Genomic DNA, 26,793 nt, shown 5'->3' on the forward strand with positions numbered 1-26,793 from the left:
TATAATCCCAGCACTCAGGGAGGCAGAGGCAGGTGGATCACTTGGGCTCAGGAGTTCAAGCCCAGCCTGGGCAACATGGTGAAACCCTGTCTCTACAAAAAATACAAAACAAATTAGCCAGGTGTGGTGGCACACACCTGTAGTCCCAGCTACTCGTGAGGATAAGATGGGAGTATCGCTTGAGCCTGGGAGGCGGAGGCTACAGTAACCCATGATAGCGCCACTGCACTGCAGGCTGGGTGACAGAGCCAGACTCTGTCTCACAAAAAAAAAAAAAAAAAAAAAAAAAAAAAAAAAGAACTTGGACCATGAACCCAGCTCTTCTGATCCAGGCTCTTCCCCTGTTTTCTTGACTCCAATGTGGGAGAAACAGAGCAATCTTGATAAGCTGCCATGGGTGGCACAGGCACAGTTCTCCTATGGGCTGGCCCTCAGTGGGCTGTACACATAAACCTGTCTCTTCCTATCAGATCAAGGAGTTCCGGGCAGGGTGTCATCAAGAGAGCTGGGCTGGGAGCCAAGGACTACAAAGACTCTCAACTACCCAGAGATGTAGGAAGGACTTTCCCAATGGCCACATGCCAGGGATTAGATATAAAAACAGCTCTTCTGTATCCCTAAACCAGCTTCCGAGCTATACTGTAAGCCCTGCTACGTTTCATTCTCAGTTCACCTTTGTCCCTTGTTCCTTTAGTAATTTCAATGAGTGATGCTCGTGCATTTTATACCCTGCTATATTGTAAGTTGTTTTTAAGGGTAGTGACGGATCTTACTCACTTTGGTATAGTCCTATTACCTAGTGGGTAGTAGGTGTATTTAAACAGTGTTGGTTAAAGCGAAGGCATAGAATCAAAATCAGAAGTTGTCCAGTAGAAGTGAGAACACAGTGATAGGGATAAGAAGACTGGACTCAGAAGCAGAGCCTGCCTGGACAGGGGCCTTTTATATACTTTCTGTAGTTAGAACAGGATCCACTCACCAGGTTTTCAGGGTGTGGTCAACCAGGGCTCAGACCAACAGCGCCAGAAGTTTCTGGATTCAAGAGCGATTAAATTGGATAACTGCTCATTTGAACGGTATCCTGATGCATTGAGAATGTTCCAAGGGCTGAGATTATAAAACAGGAAATGAGCACACACATCTTCTGGGGAAGGGTGGGTAGGTGGGCTGATCTCACCAAATTTTTCCCCTCATTTTTTAGTATTTCCTGATTTCTCCCTCAAAGAGCTTCAGAATGTCTGCTAATGGCACCCTCTTCTCCACAACAGAACTGGACTTCGAAGCAGGACACAGCAGGTAGCCTTGCTACTGACCTTGCTTGAAGTACTGTTGATCTGAGGGTCAAGGAAAACATAAGGAATAGGTCACAGTGCAACCTGAGGGTAGCTGGGTGGGGGCCCTTGAGCAGTCTACAGCCTCATTGTAAGCTTAGATGGTAGTGAACCCCAGAGACGGATGGGCAATTGTCTGGGAGGTCTCTTTTGATCTCCAGAGAACAAGAATGACAGTATGGGAAAGGGTGCCCAAGTACAGGAGTGTCATGAGCAGTGCAAGGTCGAACATAACCAGGTTCATGCACATTTGTGTCTTTCCATAAGGTCAGGTTTTTACTGATGCTATTTCTTTTTTTTTGAGACACAGTCTGGCTCTGTCGCCCAGGCTGGACTGCAGTGGCACAATCTCTGCTCACCGCAAGCTCCCACCTCCTGGGTTCACACCATTCTCCTACCGCAGCATCCCGAGTAACTGGGACTACAGGGGCCCGCCACCACACCCAGCTAATTTTTTGTATTTTTAGTAGATACTGGGTTTCACCTTGTTAGCCAGGATGGTCTCGATCTCCTGACCTTGTGATCCACCCGCCTCAGCCTCCCAAAGTGCTGGGATTACAGGCGTGAGCCACTGCGCCCGGCCATTACTGATGCTATTTCAATCCTAAAAGCCATGAGCTACATGGAATTCCCAAGGAGGCAACTCTGCTTAGACTTCTTGCTGACTCAGTAGTCAGAGCACACAGACTCAAGCCACTCCACAGGTCAGTCAATATTGTAAACCATACATAGTATAATACATCAGCACATAAATGTTATAAATTAAACATTCTACATCAAACAAAGTAACATTTAACATCATGAGAAAAGGGAATAGAAAAAAGAGATTAATAAACCAGACCAAGGACAGTGATGTCTAAGGTCTGACTCTCCAAGGACAAGGAGAGTGTCTTGGCCACATCCAGATGGTCATCAATGTCTTGCAAGGACGAGTCTTTGATTTGGGCAGATGCTGGGTGCTGATTACAAGTGACAGCAAGACAGGGTCTGTCAAGATGGCCGTGTCGAGCCGGTGAAGTCCTGCTCGTCTGATGGCCCTTGAGTCCTCTGGTGAAGACTGATAGTAAAGGATTATGCCCTTATCTGGTTGAGTGTTGTCTCTATTGATTAGGTGAACAGCTGGACCCTGCTGGCTTGATGCCTTTTGAAATGTAAGATGGCATTTTTTTTTCTAAGATGGAGTCACTAATGTCAAGGTTGATCTATACAAGACTTCTCCAACCCCGTCTTGTTTGGGAGAGGCAGCCATCCAAGCAAAGGGGCTGATGAGGGGAAAGCAATAAAGTAGGGTGAGCAGGCCTTGGGGAAAGTCCAGGCTTTGTGGATGAAAACATGTTGGCCTTGGGGTGAAGGAGGCGAGGCTCCTGGCTCTGCGCCAGGTGTGGGAACAAGAGCTAGCCATGTGAGCCGTGGGAGCCTCGCTTCCTCCCATGGGAGTGATATGCACGTTCCAGGGGTCTTGTGAGAAACACCGGGATAGAGCATGCAGCATGGCGCTTGAGCAGACGCTGACCTGGTGGGACGATGGTGGTGAATAGCCCCTGCAGAATGAGAAGCAGCCAGTGGGTTTGGAGATGGGGGGAGAAATGTCGCCCTGCAGGCCCTGAGACTGTGGGGGCATTACGGAGAGGGTCACCACCAAAAGGACAGGCTCTGCTCTCACTCCTCCTACTCCATATTTTTCCCCATCCTGTTTTGAAATAGTGCCAGCAAAGCTTGATTCTCTTATGTGGAATGTTTCCCTGGCAGTTTCCATCTCATCGTGGAGGTGAGGGACAGTAGAGGCCTCAAAGCCTCCAGAGCACTCCAGGTGAAGCCCCTCACTTTACCAGGTAGGCCTGAGGGCGTGCAGGACTCCCTGGGCTGCAGGCACTTCCTTCTCAGGTGGCCTCATCTCCTCTGGCACATTTAATACAAGGCAGAGGGATGCCCTTTGCTGTGGCCTGCAGGAGAGATGAGAGGCATGAGCTCTTCAGAGTCTTTGTCCTGGCTTCTGGACTCTCTGGACTGCCGTTTTCCACCTTTGCTGCCTCTGCCTCCTGTACCCTGACATTGACATGCACCATGGGATTTTGGATATGGTGTGGAGGAGGGGCGGACACATGCCCTGGGGTGTGGCCTGCCGCTGTGCACATGCAGAGGGTGCTTTTAAAATAAAGTGCCACACGTTAGTAACAGCAGAGTCCCAGAGCATGCACCATCACTCACGACTCCCTAATGCCCGCTCCTAGCATGTCATCCTCGCACTGAGGACAGGGCTATTTTCAGGGTGCCTGCCCTTTACTGGCTGCTCCAAAGTTTCTTCCTGCCATCATGGATCCAAAAAAGTCATCTGGCTGTGTCTGGCAGCTCCTCTGTCCAGCAGAGGTGGGAAGGGTAAATGCATCGGGTGGAGGGTAGTTTGTGAAAATGTGCCTGGCACTATCCCAGACACAAAAGAAGATCTGAGCCTATCGTAGATGGGGATTTAGGAGGAGATGATGGGATTCTGAGCTAGTAGATGGCACTGCAAACAGCCTGGCATACTGCTTACAGAGCCTCTGCCTGCCCCAGTCCCTGAGATGGGCATAGGAGCCAGCCACAAGGAAAGTGGCAAAATCATCTTTAATAGCATGAATGGCTATGAATAGATTCAGCACAGGATACTCCACCAATAAAAGACCATTAGGCCTCAGAGGTGGGTAGAGGGCTTGCAAAAGTATTCCAAGATTGGGAGGTATTATGGCAACCTCACTCCCAGACTAACCTGGTGCCACTTGGCAAACACACCACAGTTGCACAACTTCTGGATGTTAACACAGTCTACAGTCCAGTGGCAGGTGTCAAAGAATGCATCTGCTCCACCCCCACAGCCTGAGGATGGAGCCCTGATACGTTCCTCTTTCAAACCTTGGCCCTCAATTTATCTGCTGTTATTAAATTGTTATGTAATGCTTTCCATCAGCACCTGATGCTGGGTTAGGTTCAGAAGGAGAGCTCAGTGCCTTTGGGCTGACAGGTGGCTCCTGGAGCAAAGTCCAGGCAGCCTATTAACAGTTATGACATCCCAACCCAGACTCAGGCTCAGGTATGGGCCCACACAGTCTGCATTCTTCAAGAACCCCCAGAGGAAGGTGATGGCTGCAGGGCTGGAGCAGATGCATTCTTTGACACCTTCCCCACAAGTCCCATCTGGGAGGAGGGGAGGAAGGTTAATGGGGTTGCAAAGTGAAAAATAGTAAGTCCTCCCCAGGGGCAGAGCTTATAAACCATTTGGTTTGGACCACATCTTCCAAAATACAGAAACTGACTTTAGCTGAGAGAGAACATGACCCTTGCTGGCTTAGGATGCGCCCAGAGGTCAGCCTGGAACTCTCTGGTTCTCATTTTAGGTTTGAAAGAGGAACATATTGGGCTCCATCCCCAGGCAGACAGCATGATCTGTGTAACAGTCTTTTGTCTGTTTGTTCGCTTTTTAAGTTAGTCGACTTTATTCAAACAGCATTCCTTGGTTGAAGGTGAGGATGGGTCTGCTAGAGCCTCACTCCAAAAGAACGAGTGGGGGCAGTCAGTGAGAGAACCTCATCCCTCAGCCATTGCCATTTGAAAGGATTTGCTCGGCTTCAAACTACATGCTGACTTCGGGGGCTTTCATGATTCCCTTGAGCTTCTGAGCCTCCTTTTCCCATAAATCAGTGCTAGCACTAATGATAACTTCTTTAATTCAGGATTAACAAAATTAAATCTTCAAACAGACTCAAGTGTACTGAGTTTGAGGGTGAAATACAAATGTAAAACGTACAGACAGCCTGTCTATCTTTACTATTTGTTAAACTCATGCAGTTAACACAACCAAAGCAAGTCCTATGTCTGTTCTTGAGAATGTCTCCCCATTGTACCCCTGGTTGGCGACAAATGTCAGAAAGCTTTATAGACTCAGGACGCATGATCCAGGAGTCTGCCATTATTGAATTTGAGCATCTTATTATAAAAGCACCTGACAGACCGGGTGCGGTGGCTCACGCCTGTAATCCCAGCACTTTGGGAGGCCGAGGCGGGTGGATCACCTGAGGTCAGGAGTTCGAGACCAGCCTGACCAACATGGTGAAACCCTGTCTCTGCTAAAAATACAAAATTAGTCAGGCGTGGTAGCGGGTGCCTGCAATCCCAGCTACTCAGGAGGCTGAGACAGGAGAATTGGTTGAACCCAGGAGGCGGAGGTTGCGGTGAGCTGAGATCATGCCACTGCACTCCAACCTGGGCAACAAGAGCAGAGCTCCATCTCAAAAAAAGAAAAAAAAAAAAAAAGCACCTGACATATTTACTGTTTTCCTGTGCACGGAGCTTGCTGTGTGTGCAGAGCACTTTATTTTAGAGTTGGGTAGGTAGGTCTTTCTCCTCTCCTGCCCATTTCTTTTGTATTTACTCAGTCCTTTTCTACCTGGTGCCTGGCAGTGTCATGCACATCTTGAGCACTTACTGAATACTCATTCATAGTGGTGAAGCCATCCATGGCTTCCCAGCATTCACACCCTTCCCCATGAGTGTGGCTGCTGGCCCAAGCTCTGGGGGTCATGTGTTACAGGGAAGAAGGGTGTGGGAATACAAGTGGTAGCAGAGCTTTACTCTGTCAGGGTGGCTGCATGGCACCTGGCTTCACTGTGCTTTGAATAGCTCTTAACTGTCGTCTATGTTGAATGATATTTTATATATACCTGTATCTTGGATTCAAAAGTCAAATAGACTAAAGATTTTATCTCCTGCCAGGCTCAATGTCAGGTTAACCAAGGAGAGAATATTTCACCTGAGCAGCTGTGTCATGGCCAATAGCCTGACTAGTTCCCTTCTCGGGGATCTGGGTTCCTGGAAGCACCCAGCATGGACTAGATGAGCCTTCAGAGCAGAGTTTCTTAAACAGCAGCACTGCTGGCATTGAGCCAGGTACCCCTTTGTAGAGGGGCTGTCCTGTGCATTGGAGGATGTTTAGCAGCATCTCCAGGTTCTGTCCCCTAAACATCAATAGCAGCTCTCTCCCCTAGTTGTGAAAATCAAACATGTGTTCAGACACCACCCCCACCCCCCAGCTGAGAACCACTGCCTGAGAAGGAAGGAGGGATGATGGGAGGAAGGGGCTTTTCCTCTGTGTCCTCTCTCTGTCCTGTGGGAGGCTGGGAGCCTGTGGTTGCCACCTGTGGCATCATCTTATAATCATCCTTCTGAAACGTTAAAGCCTATACAGATCTGCGGGGCATCTTGTGAAAAAGCCAATCCTGGTTCGGAGAGCTGGGGTGGGCAGACCTGAGGTCTGCATGTCTAACCAGCTCCTTGGTGATGCTTTTACTAGGAGCATGCTTGGAGCAGTAGCGCATGGCTGTGTGATTAGCACAGGCATCTTAGTGGCCTCTGTGTTGGAAGTTAACAGAACTCACTCATGATGACCAAAGCAAAAGCATACTATATCAACAACAGGGGCACTCACAGAAGGGACTGAGGGGCTTGGCCCAGCCTAGGGAGCTGGGGTCATCTCCTTCCCTCCTGGTTCTGGTTTCGGTTCCTGCCACCCCATCTCTTTGGCCCCATCCCCCTTTGCCTATTCCTAGACCCATCAGGGGCAGCATCACAGACTCCCTGAGTAGGAGGTATGTCAGGTAAGGGAAAGGATGAATGGGCCTGTTTCAGTGGGACCTTGGAGTGACCTTAGGCTGAACATGATTACTCTCCCCCAGCAATGGAGTATACCCACAGAAGACCACCTTGTGAATGGATGTGGGGGGAACTTGGATCCAGGGAGGAGCCCTGGTGGGGAGGGTTGGGGTGAGGCCCTGGTTCCTGCCTTTCTCTGACTGCCTCTGACTCTAGCTATTGATTTCCTGCCATTTCTCCTTCCTCTGGCCCTACCTACCTTATAGGGTTGGTGAGATAGCACAGCAGAAATATTCCGAGCTCATGAAAGGAATGCAGTCACTTAGATCTAAGAAGTACTATACCCCTCTTGAAGATCCCATATGGGAAGACCTCCACTTGGGAAACTGGGAAATTAGAGGTGACTATTTGCCCCATATTCCTGCAGAGTTATTTTAAACAATAAGCCTCCCTTAGAGCATTCAAAATTACTCAATGTATAGTTAGTTAAAACTCCCAACCTATCAGTCTCACTACTGGCTTGTTCCAAAGGCATTGGTGGAGGTCTGAGGAAGATGGGTAAGTTGGTGATTTGGGGTTATCTTGCAAGAAGGAGGACAATAATGGGGACTGGTCTTCTGCCAGGGGACCTATTTCTCAGTTCAGAAAGCTGACCTCATGATTAATGCAACTTGGAAAGGTACACAAGTTCTGTGCATAAATTCTATATCCTCAGGCAAAAAAAAAAAAAAAAAAAAAAAAAAGGAAGAAAAAAAAGTGAGCAAAGGCATGAGAATACAGAAGCTTCACAATTTTTCTGGCTTCTGGTGGCAGCCATGGGATAGGAGTCAGGAACAAGGGAGGGAACCCGCAACTCTGGACATGACCCTGGCATGTAACTCTGGACACACTGATTTCTAAAAGAATTCAGGGAAATCTGCACAAAAAGTGGGAAAATGAGAAAAGCTAGCCGGATAGGCCACCTATCCTTATTTCAAAAGACGTTAATGCCAAGGCTGATCTGAAATGACATCAGGCAGATGTGTGTAGGGTCAGAGACTGTGGCCCATGTAAATTGTCGCAACGACAGCATATTTTCTTCACAGGTACTTTCTTCACATCCACAGGGATGTGATCTTTGGGAATACAAAAGCCAGCCACCCCTCCTTTCCACTGCTGTGCTCTCCCTCTGAGCATGTTGATACAACTTGAACAGCTCTGCACTATATTTAGCACTAACCAAAATATCAATCGCCTAGACGCTACCTTCCCATGTCCCTGAAAATTAGCTGTATCTGCTATATCTCTGTTCCAGTCAGACATGAGTGTACCCGATCCTGGAGGAACTGAGTCCAGGAAGCATCATGGCCAATATCACAGCGGAGAATCCTGATGATGAAGGTTTTCCTAGTCACCTCCTCTACAGCATTACCACTGTTAGCAAATATTTCATGATAAATCAGTGTAAGGCACTCACCTCCATCCTTAAGTGTATCCTCTAATTCAGCCATTTGAATTGTTTTACAATGCAGTTGTCCCTCGACACCCATGAGAATTGGTTCTAGGACGCACCATGGATACCAAAATCCATGTATGCTCAAGTCTCTCCTATAAAATGGCATCGTATTTGCATATAACCTATGCATGTTCCCCATATACTTTATATCATCTCTAGATTCCTTATAATACCCAATGCAATGTAAATGTTATGTAGATAGTTGTTGTATTGTTTAGGGAATAATGAAAGAAAAAAATGTCTGTACATGTTTAGTACAGATGCAACCAGCCATTTATTTTTCCTGAATATTTTTAATCCTCAGTTGGTTGAATCTGAGGATGCAGAACCCATGGATACAGAGAGCTGATTGTATTTTTCTTATCTTCTGGTATGGGGCATGTCTTTCTGTCTGGGGTCATCATTGGTTACCAAGGTAATAGATGTATTAAAAGCAGCTGGCATGGGGGTTGGGCAAACTAAATAGGGTTGACAGCTATGTTGCTCTTCACCTTTGTGGGGGATGGGGCGGGGGCGGTGAAGAGATTTATTTTCTTACCCATTGTTAGATTTGTGACTGAGACCTCTATAAAAAAAGACAGATTAACAAGAGAAAAGCATACAAATTTATTCAATATTAAGTTTTATGTTACACCAGAGTCTTCAGAAATGAAGACTCAAAGAAACAGGGAAATCCATGTGTTTTTATGCTCAGTTTGATGAAGTGAGTAATTATGGAGAAGTATGATTGCAGGACAAAAGGGTATGACCCAATGATAATAAACCTGGGGAATTTAGCAAGGTCTGTTTGTTCAGATTTTTCCTGGCATCTCTGTCTTCCAGAATAGGATGTTCCTTTCCTCCAGGTATAGGTAGGATACCGCTGGAATGAAGGTCTTATGACTGCTTCAAACGAAAGCCAGAGAGCTCTTTTATGGGCTGCTTCAGGGAAGAAGGGCTGGAGAAGGTCAGAGACCTTCCTGCTTCTGCTGTTTTCTCAAATGCCAAGGTGCCATATTTTGGGATAATGTGTCCTGAATCCCATCACCTTTTTCTCAAAGGCAGGTGTGTAAGGATGGATGGGTTACTTATCCTGAGGGTTCCCCGAAGTCTTCTGAAGAGAGGGGCTATATCAGCACTGTCCAATAAGAATAGAATCAAGTCACTTATATAATTTCAAAGTCTCTAGTAGTCACATTTTTAAAAAGTAAAAAGATATAGGAGAAATTAATTTTAATTAGGCATTTTTATTTAACATGTATAAAATATTATTTCAACACGTGATCAATACTTAAAAGTTATTCACGGCCAGGCATGGTGGCTCATGTCTGTAATCCCAACACTTTGGGAGGCTGAGGCCAGAGGATCGCTTGAGCCCGGGAGTTTGAGACCAGCCTGGGAAACGTAGCGAAACCCTGTCTCTACTAAAAGTTTAAAAATTAGCTGAGTGTGGTGATCCACACCTATAGTCCCAGCTACTCAGGAAGTTGAGGCAGGAGGATCTCTTGAGCCTAGGAGTTTAAGGCCGCAGTGAGCTATGATCATTCCACTCTACTCCAGCCTGGGTGACAGAGCAAAACCCTGTCTCAAAAAAAAAAAAAAAAAAAGTGATTCATGAGATATTTCATATCATTTTCTTTGGTACCAAGTCTTGGAAGACTGTTGTATGTTTTATGCTTACAGTACATCTCAATTTGGATTAGCACCATTTAATTGCTCAATAACTCTCATGTGACTAGTGGTAACTGCATGGGACAGTGTCATTTTGCTCAATCTGCCAGACCGATGGGAGTTATTTTCCCATCTGAATATCTCTAAAGGGGACGAATTTCCCTTCTCTGCACTTCTATAACCATCTTTTCCTGGGGCCTTAGTACACACCAGGCATTATGCTGAGTGATTATTCACATACATCTCATCTCAAGTACTCAAGATAGCAACTGAATGAACTATCATCGTTCACATTTTACAGATGAGGAAACTGAGGCCTAGGGAGAGCCTCAGGCAGGTTAAACAATTTGTTGAAGGTCTTACAGCTTGTAGGTCGTGAAGTTCAAGTACCAACCTAAGCCACCTGATTCCTCAGGCCTATCTTCTTAACCACTACCAGACTGCCCCACTCCTGTAAGTCCTGATCGCATCACCAAAAAGGACTTCCAGCCTTAGACAATCCCCCCAAAAAAATGTGCTATTGGCTCCTTAGGCTTTCGGGCAAAGGATACCTATTCCCAGGAGAGCCAGGCAAAGGCAGTAATTGTGCACTGCCTCTGAAAACGTCCTAATGCCCTGTCAGCTGATAGTGTAGGGATAACCATGGCTGAGAGTTCTGTTCACTCTAGTGTTGCAAAATTCAACTTTTAACAAGCAGAGTGAGTTTTTTTTTTTCTTTTTGTTGAGCATATTTATTAAGATTCTTTGGTCGCAGGTAACAGAAACTAAGGCGAACCAAGCTAACAGAAAAAAAAAAAAAAAAAAGAAAAATAAAAGAAAAAGGCAGGGACATCTATCAACAGGATTCTGGGCATCTCCTAAGAAAATGTCAAAAGATGGGGGCATACGAAGGATGTGACCCAGTGCTGCCCCAGGGACCTAGGCTCTGTAGCTCCACAATTAGCCTGTGATCTTCCAATGTGTGCCTTTCAGTTACAAATTCTCCAATAAGAGAGCCCTGTGGGTCAAGCTGGAGTCAGTTATTCACCAGTCCAGTCCACTCTGGGCAAGGGCTGCCACCAGGGATCCAACTCTGGAGTACGGTGTGAAAAATCCTAGAAGGGTCAGGCAAGATACCCCAATAAATGTCTAACAGAGGAACTTAATGGGTTTTCAAAAATGTATTTGTATAGAGATTATGCTCTGCATAAGCTCTTCCTCATGTTAGAATGGTCTTTTCCAGTTTTCTCCAAGTTTCTGTATTCCTTTTCATTTCTCTTCAAAGGGTCACATTCTAACCTTTGCTTTCTTCGTGACTGGTGCAATCCAAGTGGCCCAAATGATACACCGAGATGCAGGTGAATTGAGACAAACTCCTACCATTTCCCTGGAAGTTCTAGTGAAGGACAGACCATATGGGGGTCAGGAGAATCACATCCAGATGACCTTCATTGTGGAAGACATCAGCAACAATCCTGCCACATGCCAAAGGTCCACCTTCAGGTATGCACACTTTGAAACTTGGGTTGGACATTCTACCTCTTTGGTGGTCCTCCACCCTTTGGCTTCTCTGGTATATTCTCAGGAGGACCTGAAGAATTATAAGCATTTGGAGAAACAGCTTAGTAGAATAAATTGATGTGAACTGTTCACTTTTGTCCACAGGTTTCCTTGTTGTCATCCTTTTTTCTTCCCTCTCTTTCATTTTCCTTCTTCTTCATTATCTCCCTTGTTCACTTTCTTACTCTTAAAAATTATTTTTTATTTTGCTCCCTTCTATATCCTGCTCATCTCCGTTGGTGAAAAGGACCACAGGGACTTGTTAGGCCCTCTCTAGACCGTGCCTGTTTTTGTTTATTGCCACGGGTGGCAAGATGGGGCTGTTAGTTAGCAGTTATAATAGATGTTTGAGACTTAGGATCAGTGAATAGGAACTCCCAGAGAAACACACCACCAGCCAGATGAATAAATCAAACCAAGTACTTATGTAAAACCAAACAAAGCATCGAATTCACCTTACACAACTTAATTGAATATAAACAAAAGACATCCGAAAGGGAAAAAATGCAGGTACAAGTGGGATACAAGTGATTTTGTATATTTTGACTCATTCTTTGTCCCACAATCTATTTGCTATTATTTTACAATAAAGTCGCTTGTGATTCTGGATTAATATGCTTTTTGAAAACAATATTATCTTTCTACTATTTTGTCAGAGTCACATGATTAGTACTTTCTCACATAAGCCTCATCTCTAAGGTTTTGTTCCAGCCAGTCTCTGGTCTCCTGAGAGGCTGAAGAGGGCTCTTTGGGAGGAATTTGAGTTGTGGGGAGCAACTCCACAGTAGCCCTTGCTAAAAGACAGCCCTGTATCTGGAGCAAGGCTGATGACCAGGGTGGGTCTCAGTTCCAGATGTCCCCATGGGGTGAGTCTCCTGAGTTTATCTTTGAGTCGTTTTGTAAGTTTTCTCCAGGTGACTCTGGACATAGACCCAATACATGCAGAGGACAAAGGACCCTAGACCAGGATTGCCTTGGAGGAGTAGGGGAAATAGAAATTCCTTTATTATACTCATGAATGTTTCCCTCTCCCAAATGGCATGCCCAGCGTAATGCTAAAGGATCCATGTGGCCTCGAGTCTGATATCAAAATGGTTAAACTCTGTTCTGGACGCACCACTGACTTGTCCCTTCAGATCCAGTCTCCACCCTGCTCTGTGCTCCAAGACGCTGACCTGGATGGATACTGTATTAGTCTGTTTTCATGCTGCTGATAAAGATACACCTGAGACTGGGCAATTTACAAAAGAAAGAGGTTTAATTGGACTTACAGTTCCACATGACTGGGGAAGCCTCACAATCATGGCAGAAGACAAGGAGGAGCAAGTTACATCTTACAGGGATGGCAGCAGGCAAACAGATAGAGCTTGTGTAGGGAAACTCCCACTTATAAATCCATCAGATCTCATGAGACTTAGTCACTATCACGAGAACAACACAGGAAAGACTTGCCCCCATGATTCAATTTCCTCCTATCAGGTCTCTCCCACAACATGTAGGAATTCAAGATGAACCTTTGGTGGAGACACAGCCAAACCATATCATCCTGCCCCAGCGCTTTGCAAATCTCATGTTCTCACATTCCAAAAACAATCATGCCTTCCCAACAGTCACCCAAAGTCCTAACTCATTTCAGCATTAACTCAAAAGTCCACAGACCAAAGTCTCATCTGAGACAAGGCAAGTCCCTTCTGCCTATGAACCTGTAAAATCAAAAGCAAGTTAGTTACTTCCTAGATACAATGGGGGTATAGGCATTGTTACAGCTGTTCCAAATGGGAGAAATTGGCCAAAATGAAGGGGCTACAGGCCCCATGCAAGTCTGAAATCCAGCGGGGTAGTCAAATCTTAAAGCTTCACAATCATCTCCTTTGACTCTATGTCTCACATCCAGGTCACACTTATGCAAGAGGTGGGTTCCCATAATCTTGGGCAGCTCCATTCCTGTGGCTTTGCAGGGTACAGCTTCCATCTCGGATGCTTTCACGGGCTGGCACTTGAATGTCTGTGGCTTTTCCAGGTGCATGGTACAAGCTGTCAGTGGATTTACCATTCTGGGGTCTGGAGGACAGTGGCCCTCTTCTCAGAGCTCCACTAGGCAGTGCCCTACTAGGGACTTTGTGTGGGAACTGCAACCCCACATTTCCCTTCTGCACTGCCCTAGCAGAGGTTCTCCATGAGGGGCTGCCCCTGCAACAAACTTCTGCCTGGGCATCCAGGCATTTCCATACATCCTCTGAAATCTAAATGGAGGTTCCCAAACCTCAATTCTTCTGTGTACCCACAGGCTCAACACCACATGAAAGTTGGCAAGGCTTGGGGCTTCCAACCTCTGAAGCAATAGCCCGAGCTGTACCTTGGCCCCTTTTAGTCACAGCTAGAGCAGCTGGGATGCAGGGCACCAAGTCCCTAGGCTGCACACAACAGAGGGACACTGGGCCTGGCCCATGAAACCATTTCTTCTTCCTAAACCTCTGGGCCTGTGATGGGAGTGGCTCCCACAGAGATCTCTGACAGGCCCTGGAGACATTTTCCCCATTGTCTTGGTGATTAACATTCAGCTCCTTGTTACTTATGTAAATTTCTGCAGCTGTCTTGAATTTCTCCTCAGAAAACGGAATTTTCGTTTCTATCGCATTGTCAGGCTGCAAAATTTCCAAATTTTTAAGCTCTGCTTTCTTCATAAAACTGAATGCCTTTAACAGTACCCAAGTCACATCTTGAATGCTTTGTTGCTTAAAAATTTCTTCTACCAGATACCCTAAATCATCTCTCTAAAGTTCGAAGTTCTACAAGTCTTTAGGGCAGGGGCAAAATGCCACCAGTCCCTTTGCTAAAACATAACAAGAGTTACCTTTGCTCTGGTTCTCAACAAGTTCCTGATCTCCATCTGAGACCACCTCAGCCTGGATTTAATTGTCCATATAATTATCAACATTTTGGTCAAAGCCATTCAACAAGTCTTAAGGGAGTTCCAAACTTTCTCATATTTTCCTGTCTTCTTTTGAGCCCTCCAAACTGTTCCAACCCCTGCATGTTACCCAGTTCCAAAATTGCTTCCAGATTTTCAGGTATCTACAGCAGTACCCTACTCTATTGGTACCAATTCACTGGATTAGTCCATTTTCATACTGCTGATAAAGGCATACATGAGACTGGGTAATTTACAAAAGAGGTTTAATGGACTTACAGTTCCACGTGGCTGGGGAAGCCTCACAATCATGGCAGAAGGCATGGAGGAGCAAGTCATGTCTTACACGGATGGCAGCAGGCAAAGAGAGAGCTTGTGCAAGGAAACTCCCCGTTATAAAGTCATTAGATCTTGTAAGACTTATTCACTATCACAAGAACAGCACAGGAGAGACTTGCCCCCATGATTCAATTTCCTCCCACTGGGTGCCTCTCACAACATGTGGGAATTCAAGATGAGATCTAGGTGGGGACACAGCCAAACCATATCAGGTACCAACCAGCTCCCTTGCCTTTCAGTTTCTGGTTGGCCAATGGGGAGTCCTGGAAAGAGGGAAAGAGGAGGGTCAGTCTCCCTCCTCGTGAGCTGGGTACATCCCTCCCCTGCCTGAATATCTCCATTCCCATAGGCAGCTCTCTGTCCCTGGTGGCAGGGCCTGATTCCTCCACTGGCTCCCCTGGGCCTAGAGGTGGTAAGGGTGCTTCACTCTCATGAGCCCTGAGATATTGCACTGTACCATGAGATTTCCATATACTCTGTGAGCACCTTCTTCATAGTCCCTTTACTGACCCCTCCTAGAATGATCTTAATTCACCAGCTGCTTCCTGCTGACACCCCAATAACGTCAGTCACAATCTTGAGCACATAGTAGGTTCCTATCCCAACCTAAGCCCTACAAGTCCATTAGATGGGTGGGGATAGCTGCATGGGTAGTTAGGATTGTGACTTCCACACCTTTACATGCATAAATTGAGAGATGTCTGGGCCCTGGGGATGGAGTAAAGACAATTTGCAGCATCACACTTACACTTTATTTGACATTTTAAATCTGTGCTAGCACTCTTGGGTGGTTCCAGTACATCCTGGGAAGCTCCTGCCCTCTTCTGTCCTCCTGCTCTTCCTTGTTCCTCTGCCCTAAGAGGTAGGGGGTGAAGGTTAAGAAGTGAGAATGTCTGGAGAGGGCTGTGCTGTCTCAAACCTTCCTTGTCCATTTTCTCTCTTCAGTGCATATCTGTTAATTGTATATTTGGCTTCCTGCAGTCCAGATTCCCCTGGGGTATGGGAGGATAGTTTGCAGACTGTGTTCCATATTAGCTGGTGAAACTGCAATTTGAATATCCTAGATTGTCCAGGCAAGCCCAAACAGAGTCCTGCTCTTGATAATCTTCCCTCCAGATTAGCCCTGAAGGCCGAAGTGAAATCCGTAACTGGACTAACTGCATTTATTACTGAAGATAATCTAACCAAGGCTCAAGTCCCTTCTCTGGGCTATTCTAGCGGGAGAACCTCTCAGCCACCCTATGAACGCCAAGATGTAAGGAAGGGCAACGAAAGGGACGCCTCCTCTGCAGTTCCAGCGGTGGAGGTCTTCAGCCTAAAGCCCAGCCCCGCGTCCCAAGGCTGCATAAGGGTGGGTGCGAGAGGGCTGAGAAGCCCTAACCTGCAGCACCCGCCATCCTCCCAACCTTATACCTTCTCCAGTCGGACTATGTCAAAGCCAAGCACACAAGCAGGTCCAAACAGAACAAAGTGACAATGGCAGTGGTTCTGCCACAGTCTCTGACACTTGCTCTTTAATGTTTGTTCCTTCCTCAGAGGCTGTGGGCACGGTCTCTGCTATGGAGTTCTTGAGAGCAGGTGGCAGAGCCGGTGGGGTCAGCGCGGCTGCTGGAGGCCGCGTGCTGTGCTCCCGCTGGGAGGAGGGCGGCCTGGAGGAGGCGGGCGCCCCCTGCTGCCCGCGAGGGCCCCTGCAGGCTCCCAGCCCTTCGCACCGTGGCCCCTGCGGCTTTCCCAGGCTGATAATGAAAGAGCCCAGGGCCCAGCGGAGGCTTCCGAGGCACCGTGACAACCCCCGCTCTGGTTGTAAATTGTCAGGCTCTTCACTGAAAGCGCTTCACAAGCTGTTTGTGAGCAAGAGGCGGAGCAGTTTGGCTGATTCGGAACGGGCTGGACACAGTCGCCTTTGCATGGGGAGAGAAACATGGTCTGATGTCTGGGAGCGAAGGTAGTCCGCTTTTGAGGCAGGGATTGCTGAGTGAGGGGAGTGGCTTTCCAAGTTAGGCGTTTAGGGGAAAAAACCCAGCTGTCAGGGATGAATGAGAGAACAGGCCAAACAGTTCTGGGGGGCCAAGTGAAGAGGCCTCTGTTGGAGTGCCTGAAACGTCTGGCTTCAGAACCTTGGATTCTTTAAATGATGCAATCTCCTGGCTTCTGCAGAGTTGAAATCAAGGCTTAGATCCCCAAACCATCTGTGAGCCTGGATACTTATCGATGGAAGTTAAAGTTTACAGTGACTCTAACACTGCAGAGGATCGAGTCTGTATACATCCACTTTCCTGGACAGGCGTTGAAAATGCTCGGAACCACTCTTTCTTCCCCCGTGCAGTGGAGACAAGAATACAAACCTCTCTGAGATGAGGAAATTAGAGATAGTGTTTTTAAAGTGCTCGGTATGATACAGCATGCAGTTGGTGTTTAATAAGTAGTGTCTATTCTAAGTCCCTATGAATGAAACCATGACATTGTGCAATCAAGGCAGGAATGCTCAGACTCCAATCCTGCTGAAATACAGAGGTAATCTTTGCCAATGAGGCATCATGGAGACTCCATTACACCTGTTTTCGCTCCAGCAAGCAAACCTGTTATCCTCAAGCAAGTGGCCCATGACCATTCTTGCTGTCAGACTTTGCTCTGTATGCACTGAGCCCAGGGCCGATTTTATCTGCCATGAAAAGAGGATGTGGAACAAAGAAGGGAGCAGAGTTTGGTTGCAGAGAGAAGTGTATGCTCCAAGAACCAGATGCTAGGATGGGGTTAAATGTGCAAGGCTATTATTATTATTAGGGGAGATGCCTGTGGCAGAAAATGGGGAGAGAGATGGACAAGGCTGGGCAAGTCATCAGATCATGATGCAAGGCTGATCCGAGTAAAGGAAAGAGGGAGAAAAGGTAGTTGGATATATTCTAGGCTGCCATGCAGTCTAAGGAGTGTTCAGCTAGGGCACTGGGGGTCCTGGAGTCAGTGTCAGCTGACACAGGACAGGAATGAGCCTTAGTATCTTTGCCATGACCAGTTGTTGGTACGTGGTCTCACCACAAACACAGTGATGGATTCAGAGCCCAGCAGCTGAGGCCGATGGTCAGTTATGCTCTCATGGTTGAAGGTCTTCCAGGCACATTCTCATGACAGCCACGATATCTTTTTGTAAGAAATTCTACCAAGGCAAAATATGATTAAGATAGATAGCCAAAACAAACAAAAAAGAAAGAAAAGCCACAAATTCCTCCCTGCTTGCTCTGCATGCATGCTCCTTTGCAATGTGATTTTGCTATTCCATCAAGAGATGGGTCTCCTTGAATCTGAACTTGACCATGTGAATTGCTTTGACCACTGGAGCATTAACAAACATGGCACAGCAGAGGCTTGGAAAATGCATGCGCATTGGGATTTGCCCTCTCTTGTTACTTTTGGAAGCCAGAGACCTCCATGCAATGAGCCTAGACTAGCCTCCTAGAAGATGAGAACAACAAGAAGCAGAAACCAAGCACCTTCCCACCACTGGGCATGTGAGTGAGGCCATCCTAGACCATCCAGCCCCAGCCAAGCTGTCAGTGACCACAGAGACCAGCTGAGCCAAACTTAAACCAAAAGGACTGTGGGAAAACCTATAGTACTGTGAGAAATCATAAATGCTTGTTGTTTTAATTCACTCAGTTTGGGGATGGTGTGTTACGTAGTAAAAACGAATTGATATCATTTATGTCCATTTTATAGATGGAGGAACTGAAACCTGGAGACAGGAGAAAGTCTCTCAATGATTTGAAGCCTCCAGGTGTTCATTGGTCTCCCTCAAAGCCTCCTACAGCAAGCTGGGCTTGATGGGAAGGCTCTGAGTTTGGGGGTAGCTTTATTCATTTGTGTTATTTGCCTAAACCCTGGAGTCTACTGAGATTGAGACCCCCAAATTTGACCATTAATAAACATCTTTTGGATGAATAATATGAAGGTGTTAGGAGGCCCTTCTAGGTCATTGAAGCCACTAGAACACAAGTCAAAGAATTCTCAATCTTCAAAGCATGGGAGATGAGGGGTACAGGGATTCTCCCTAGCCCAATTAGAAACTCCTTCAGGCAGGAGGTAAAATTTGTATTTCTCTTCTCTTCTTCTTCACAACTGTGCTAGTCTTATAAGTCTATTGTTCATTCATTCAACAAATATTTATTGAGTGTGCCAAGAAACAAGCAAAGATCCTTGCCCTCATAGAGTTTACTTTCTAGGAGGGAAATAGACAATAAACAGAATAAACAACAGAAATATATGGTGCATCAGATAATGATGTGTGCTGGGAATTAAAAATAAAGAGGGGAATAGGAGAGGAAGTACGGGACAGGGAATATTGCCATTCTCGATCAGGTAGCCTCACTGATAAGGTGACATTTGATTAGATAGATGAAAGTGAAAGTGTGAGTCACATGGGTATTTGGGGGGAGAGGATTCCACAGCTAATGCAGTGATGCTGAGGCCAGAGCCTCATGAAGAGTTCAGGGAGCACCAGAAGGCCAGAGTGGCAGGAGGAGAGTGGACAAGGAAAGGAGCTAGTGGGAGACGAGTTCAGAGAGGAAAAGGCAGGCACGTCATGAAACATCCTGCAGATCAAAAGTGGGACTCTGAATGAAATGAGGAGCCATTTGGGACTTAGGAGCAGAGGAGTGACATGATCTGACAACATGTTAACAGGATCCCTCTGGCCGCTGTGTTTAAAATAGCCCCAAAGGTAGCAAGGGCAGAATCAGGGAGACCAGTTAGGAGGTGACTGCAGTGACCATGGACTCACTTTGAATTGCAGTTAAAGTAGAGGTGTCTAGCCCAGGACCCATGTGAGAAGGAACAGTCGATTACCATTTGTTGGGGGAAATACTGGATTGTGTCTTTTCACCAGCATTATGGTGCCGGAAAGAACAGCCAAGGGGACGTTGCTTCTTGACCTGAACAAGTTCTGCTTTGATGATGACAGTGAGGCACCAAACAACAGATTCAACTTCACCATGCCATCTGGAGTGGGGAGCGGCGGCAGATTTTTACAGGATCCAGCTGGCTCTGGGAAAATTGTGGTCAGTTAATGGTCATTGCATCATTAAAAGGGCATTGGGAATTGGTCCAACATGCATCGTGCTTTTGCTGCCCCATAGAGAGAAATTTCCAAGGTAACCCCCTCTCAGAGCGACTGTAACTGACAGGCTTAATAGTGAGTCTGTGTTCCCCAACCGCTCTTTATTTTACCCCGGTTCCAGGAATCGTTTGTTACACATAGTTGTGCCTGGGCTGCTAAGGACTGGATTCTTTCTTGCATAGCATGCAGTTTGTGTGCCTGCTTAGCATGCCTTCACAGACACATCAGTGCCCTCTGTGCTCAGGCACTTTTGTTTATTTGAGTGCTCATTCCCGGCCCATAGAGGTGTGAGGTGATAGAAAGCAGGGCCGGGACCTTGAGTGTGTCTGGACAAATTCCACACCGTGGAACCACTGGAGACCAGAGGAGAGTGAGACAGTGAGGATGTGTAGGGAGCCCCCTCCCTAGCAACTCCAGGGGACAAAAGCTGCACTGGAAGAAGGATGGACATGAAAAGTGGGTCCCAATGAGCGGAGTTAGACCTTTCCTTACAGAGTTCCTGCTGGAAGGTGGTGGGGAAGGAGAAGAGAAAAATGAAAGGGTTGGGAAAGCAGCAGCCTCAGGGAGGGAAGCCAGCAACCCACTACCCTTCCCCTCACCCGGCTTTCTTCTCCACCTCCCATCCCAAACCCTTCTTCAATCCCCAAGAACATCTCACCCACTTTATTCATAGTGCCATCTTAAAAATAATTTCTATTTTTTTCTGTTTAGGAAATTAATACATGTTCATTGTAGAAAATACAGAAAGCACAGAAAAGCATCACCATTCACTGATAACCAGTGTTAATAGTTTGGTACATGTCCTTCTTGTCTCTTTTCTATAGATATATTTTATGTCTATTTTATACATATATGCATAGGTATTTTTTATTTTTATTTATTTATTTATTTATTTATTTATTTATTTATTTATTTTGAGGCGGAGTTTCGCTCTCTCGCCCAGGCTGGAGTGCAGTGGCCGGATCTCAGCTCACTGCAAGCTCCGCCTCCCGGGTTCACGCCATTCTCCTGCCTCGAGACTCCCGAGTAGCTGGGACTACAGGCGCCCGCCACCTCGCCCGGCTAGATTTTTGTATTTTTTTAGTAGAGACGGGGTTTCACCGGGTTAGCCATATTTATTTATTTTTAAGATACCTTGTCTCACTCTGTCACACAGGCTGGAGTACAGTGGTGCAATCATAGCTCACCACAGCCTCAAACTCTCGAAATCCTAGGCTCAAGTGATCCTCACATTTCAGCCTCCCTAGCAGCTGGGACTACAGGAGTGTGCCACCGTGCCTGGCTTTTTTTTTAGGTTTTTCTAGAGATGGAGTCTTGCTATGTTGCCCAGGCTGGTCTCAAACTCCTGGTCTCAGGCAGTCCTCCCACCTTGGCCTCCCCAAGTGCTGGGATTATAGGCATGAGCTACTGTGCCCAGCCTGCATATGAATTTTAAATACAGTAGTGCCCCCTTATCCACCTTATCCATATGTTCCAAGACCCTTAGTGAATGCTCGAAACCACAGATAGTACCAGACCCTAAATAAGTTATGTTTTTTCCTTCTATACATAAATACCTGTAGTAAGTTTAATTTATAAATTAGGTACAGTAAGCATTGACAATAATAATAATAAAATAGAAAAATTATACCAAAATACTATAACAAAAGTTATGTGACACTGGGCATGGTGGTGCACACCCATAGTGCCAACTACTTAGGAGGCTGAGATGGGAGGATCACTTGAGGCCATGAGTTTGAGGCTACAGTGAGCTATGATTACACCTGTGAATAGCCACTGCACGCCAGCCTGGGCAACAAAGGGGACCCCTATCTCTAAAAAAAGAATAAAGAAAACCAGTTATGTGAATGTGGTTTCTCTCTCAAAATACCTTATAGTGCTGTACTCACTATTTTCAGACTGTGGTTGACTGCAAGTAACTGAAACTGCCAAAAGCAAAACCACAGATAATAAGGGGGGACTACTATAATGAAGTAACCCTGCATATAAGATTCAATTTTGTGCTTTTCTGCAACGAATCTGAAGTTGTGATCCTGAGCAATAGTGCTTAATGAACATCTTTGTACATAGATTCTCTCTCCTGGTAAATCATTTCCATTAAGTTCACTAGCAGTGAGCAAAGGTGTGGTCATAACTTTTTAAAGTTCCTCATTTTTATGGGCAAAGTGTTCTCCAAAAGCGTTTTGCCAATTTATATATCCACTAGCAGTGTATGAAAATATCTCTCACAGCCTAATAAATAGGATTGTTTAATCTGTATAATCTACTATCTCTGTTTTAGTCTAGCTGATTGGTGATCTAGACTATGAAAATCCAAGTAACCTAGCAGCCGGCAATAAATATACGGTGATAATCCAGGTGCAGGATGTGGCCCCCCCTTACTATAAAAGCAAGTCTCATTTTGTTTTATTTCATGAGTGTCTTTCTTGAGTATCAATGACTAAACTCTGCTGGGCAATACTCGGTATTGTGCTAGGTCCCCCATCTCACTAGTACTGCCCTCATGCAAGGACCCCCTCTTTCTCGGCTGAATTGCAACATGTAAGAGTCTTTGAAGGGAAATGCAAATGCCATCATATGACTTCCTTGGTTAAAGCCTTCGAGCATCTCCTGTAGCTGTCAAGTTCAAGTTCCAACTCTTTGGCTTGGCATACAAGAATTTTCATCATTTGGTTGCTGCTTAATTCTCCGGCTTCACCTCCTGTCACTTGCTTCCAAGTCCCCATTTTTTTCCAACTGGGCAAGCAGCTTGAAGTTTTCCAGAGTGAATTATGTGGTTTTATACCTTGGCATTTTTGCATATGCCTGCTACACCCCCCAATATCGTCCCTGCCCCATTTGTCTAATTCTGTTCTTATAAGGCTCAGCTTGTTCTTTCTCCTGGAAGCTGTTCCTCCTCTGGGTTCTGTAGTGCTCTGTGTGCTCATGTGCTTATCAAAGGGTGACCACCCTCAGCATCTAAAAGGCAGGAGCTCCCGTGTCTTAGTCACCTGGTATCCCCTATGTGCAAAGCCTGTACACAGGAGATTCTTTAAAGACGTTGAATAAACAAATGGATGAGTATGGATTTGTGATTGAATGTGTTTCTATTTCCATTTTTAGATAATATCTACATTTATATCCTAACAAGCCCAGAAAATGAGTTCCCTCTCATTTTTGATAGGCCATCCTACGTATTTGATGTGTCAGAAAGAAGGCTGGGTAAGTAACAGACAAGACACAGACCAGAGGGCTCTCAATGGACTCCGTCCAAACGAGTGTTCTGCGGAGTGGAAAGCTCCCTTCTGGAGGCCTCGCATGCTGTTGTGCACAGTGATTCACAGCTGATTAGTATTTAGTGCACCTCTTATTTCTTTTAAATTTTCCTTGCTGCTGAGGAGCCCTTCAGGTGAAACTTGGACTTTTGAAAACTGTTGATTAAACTGCATTTCTCGGAAGCCTCTGATTGCTTCCTTGTCTGTTTGCCTGATTCCGCTAATCCTCCCTTTTCCTAGCTTAAGTTTTCTCTTGGTCTCCACTGTGAGTTTTATCCTGCTCACTCAGAGAATTAAAATTTAAAAACAGAAAAGGTTTCCCATTTCTGTATTTCCTTCATTTACAAACAAAATAAAGGCATTTTCTGTCTCCCCTACTAGGATTCCCTGAAGGCCTATTTTTCTGCCCTTTACAACACCCTGCTTTTCGCAGGCTCTTCCCCCATTAAGGAAAAGACTCACTCCCCACTTCCAGCTTCACTTTCTGCCTCTCTCGCTCTCTCAGTTTGAAGGTAATACTATAAGTGCTGTGTAATAGACTCCTCACAGCCTTGCATCTTTAGATCATGGATCCTTTTTCCATATTAAAAACAACAACAACAACAAATCAAATCAAAACCAAAACACTCCCTCTAAAATGATCCATTCTCTTTAGGATGGTCTCCATTTCCTGACATTAAGTTTTCAAGCAAAAGGCAAAATGAAGGTCCAAAGAAAACGCTTTTAATTTCTTATACCTTATCCAGTGAATAACAAATTCGAAAAAAATAGGCTTTCTGGGAATTCACAGATCTTATTGCAGTTCTTTTTGATCACCTACTTTGGGTCACACACTTAGTTCTGGGATACAGAATTGAACAAGAGAAGGTTTCTGCCCTTGAGGAGTGTAATTTATGAGAAGGAACTCCTATAAAACAAGCAAGCCAGAATGCTAGCAGTTCCACCAACAGTATTTGTAAAAATTGCAAAATGGAAGAGGACTTAAAAATCTGTAATCTGTAATCATCAATTGCTAAATTCTTTAAAAATTGTTTATTTTTATAAGAGCAATTCATGCTCATTATAGAAAATTGAAAAACACGGGACTTTTAGACAACACTGCTGCGAAGAGATGTATGTGTGAGGATGTATGTTCTTTGTACTATTGTTTCTGATAGCAAAATGATTGGTGTCCCTGGAGTCTATATAAAGGCATAAATTGCTGGGCATGGTAGCTCACAAGTGTAATCCTAGCACTTTGGGAGGCCAAGCCGGGTGGATCACTTGAGGTCAGGAGTTCGAAACTAGCCTGGCTGACGTGGTGAAACCCCGTCTCTACTGAAAATACAAAAAGATTAGCCGAGTGTGGTCGCGGGCATCTGTAATCCCAGCTATTTGAGAGGCTGAGGCAGGAGAATTGCTTGAACCTGGGAAGTGGAGGTTCCAGCAAGCCGAGATTGTACCCCTGCACTCCAGCCTGGGTGACAGAGTGAGACTCTGTCTCACGCGCATGCGTGCGCGCGTACACACACACACACACACACACACACACACACACAAAGGCATAAATTGTCTATTACAGCTCACAAGACTGCTTGGATCATAGGGCCAGTTACCTAGCGGGTATTGGTTAGCATTATTTCAATTTAGTAGAATTGAAGCTATAAAATAGAGTTTAGACAGCAAGGAGACCTCCAGAAGTCCTTCTTCCCATGGCAGGGAGAACATCGGTTCCTGAATCATCCTTCCCTACCTCTTAAAAGCAGGACTTATTGCAGGTACTTTATTCCTCCAGCCAGAACCTGAGTGGGACAGGTGCAAACCACTGATAAAGACCTCCCCCAGTGCAGCCTCGTGTACTCCATCTCCACCGGAGGGGCCAGCCTCCGGTACCCGAACGTATTTTGGATTAATCCCAAGATGGGAGAACTCCAGCTGGTAACTAAAGTGGACTACGAAACAACCCCTATCTATATTCTCAGAATCCAGGCCACCAACAACAAGGACACAAGCTCTGTCACTGTGAGTGGGGCTGCTTGCTATAGTCCTGGTAACCCAACTGGTTGACTCAGGGTCTCTCTGGCACCCGCAGAGTGTGGACGTGGCAATGAGGAGACTTCCCAGGGGCACATCCTGCAGGTGTGGTGAGAAACAAATAAAGGTGCCCTGGGAAATAAAGATCCACGTTTTTCTTTTTTTCTTTTTCTTTTCTTTTTTTCTCTTGTTTGAGACAGGGTCTCGCTTTGTAGCCCAGGATAGAGTACAGTGGTGTAACCTTGGCTCACTGCAACTTCCACCTCCTGGGTTTAAGTGATTCTCATGCCTCAGCCTCCCAAGTAGCTGGGATTACAAGTGTGCAGCACTGTGCCTGGCTAAGTTTTGTATTTTTAGTAGAGACAGGTTTCGCCATGTTGGCCAGGCTGGTCTCGAACTCCTGAACTCAAGTAATCCACCCGCCTCAGCCTCTCAAAGTGCTAGGATAATAGGCGTGAGCCACTGCACCCAGCCCCAACTTTTTTTGAGGCCCAAGTTTGTGGGTGATTGAGAAAAGCACTGAAATTGGTGGCCAGCTATTAGAATGTCTGGTGGACCCACAAAGCCACTTTGTGGGACAAGGTTCCTCTTGTGGCCCTTTAAATCTCGCTTCGCCTTCACTGAAGGCTGTTGGTGAAATGCGCACTGTCCAGAAGTTGAGTGTGGTTTTGGAGTTATGCATTTCCTCCCCAGGAGCAGTTATGTCATGTTCCTACCCTGCCTCTACGCACACCAAATGGGGTAGATCTTAAAACGATGCTGTGCTGCTATCTTGCTTCCCAACTTTTGAGGCTGAGAATGTTGTTATATACAGATTCTGAGTCAGCGGGTCTGGGACCCAGAGATTCTGCATTTCTGACATGGTTCCAAGTAGGGTGGCACTGCTGGTCCCCTGCCACACCTCGAGTGGCAAGGGCCTAATAGGTCCCTGTTGTTAGTGGTTTGGATTATCCAGGGGCAACATGATAGCCATAAAGACCAAACTATTCCCTGGTCCTTCCCATTAGTAAACTAAAAAAGCATAGAGGCAAAATGAACTCTCAGTTAGCAGCAGGCAGCCATAGACAAAGATTGGCTCAGAGTCAGGAGACCAAGTTCATTTTTCACCTTTGATCCCAGTTTTCCGAGGGAGTCTGAGCAATGCTTATCTCGGTGTCCCTATTTCTCTCTCTCTTAAATAGAGAGTCACCTGATAACCCTGTGCCTGAACAGTCCGCTTCCTCCGATAGCTTGCTTCAAATTAATGGGATGATGTTTTTAATGATGTGCAAGATTTGGCATTGCTACCCAAGGAAAGTTGGAGATAATTGCAGTGTTTGTTAGGCTGGGTTTTTTTAAGAAAAATGAATGGACCCTACTTTGGAAGCTAACTAGAGTGAACATTTCAATTTATTCCCGGGCTCAGAAATAGCTGAAATCCCAAATTTCAAAGGTAGTATGAATATGACTCAAAATTCATAAGCTTTTTAAAAAGGGTGATGAACTAAATGATCACACAAGTCCCTTTCAGGGCTGACATTCTACGATTC

General features: G+C 45.8%; 1 protein-coding gene across 1 annotated transcript in view; it reads left to right on the plus strand.

The window, feature by feature from the left end:
• CDHR3 (cadherin related family member 3) overlaps window positions 1-26,793 on the plus strand; it is a 67,993-nt gene that overhangs the window by 27,791 nt on the left and 13,409 nt on the right. Inside the window, 9 exon segments of the mRNA XM_073009240.1 lie at window positions 1,202-1,296; window positions 3,081-3,163; window positions 5,315-5,337; window positions 8,252-8,396; window positions 11,391-11,580; window positions 19,767-19,938; window positions 22,284-22,386; window positions 23,100-23,198; window positions 25,026-25,252. Of these exon segments, the coding sequence (XP_072865341.1) occupies window positions 1,202-1,296; window positions 3,081-3,163; window positions 5,315-5,337; window positions 8,252-8,396; window positions 11,391-11,580; window positions 19,767-19,938; window positions 22,284-22,386; window positions 23,100-23,198; window positions 25,026-25,252 (1,137 nt within the window).

This window comes from Chlorocebus sabaeus, chromosome 21 (assembly GCF_047675955.1).
Source record: "Chlorocebus sabaeus isolate Y175 chromosome 21, mChlSab1.0.hap1, whole genome shotgun sequence".
Taxonomy (NCBI): Eukaryota; Metazoa; Chordata; class Mammalia; order Primates; family Cercopithecidae; genus Chlorocebus; species Chlorocebus sabaeus.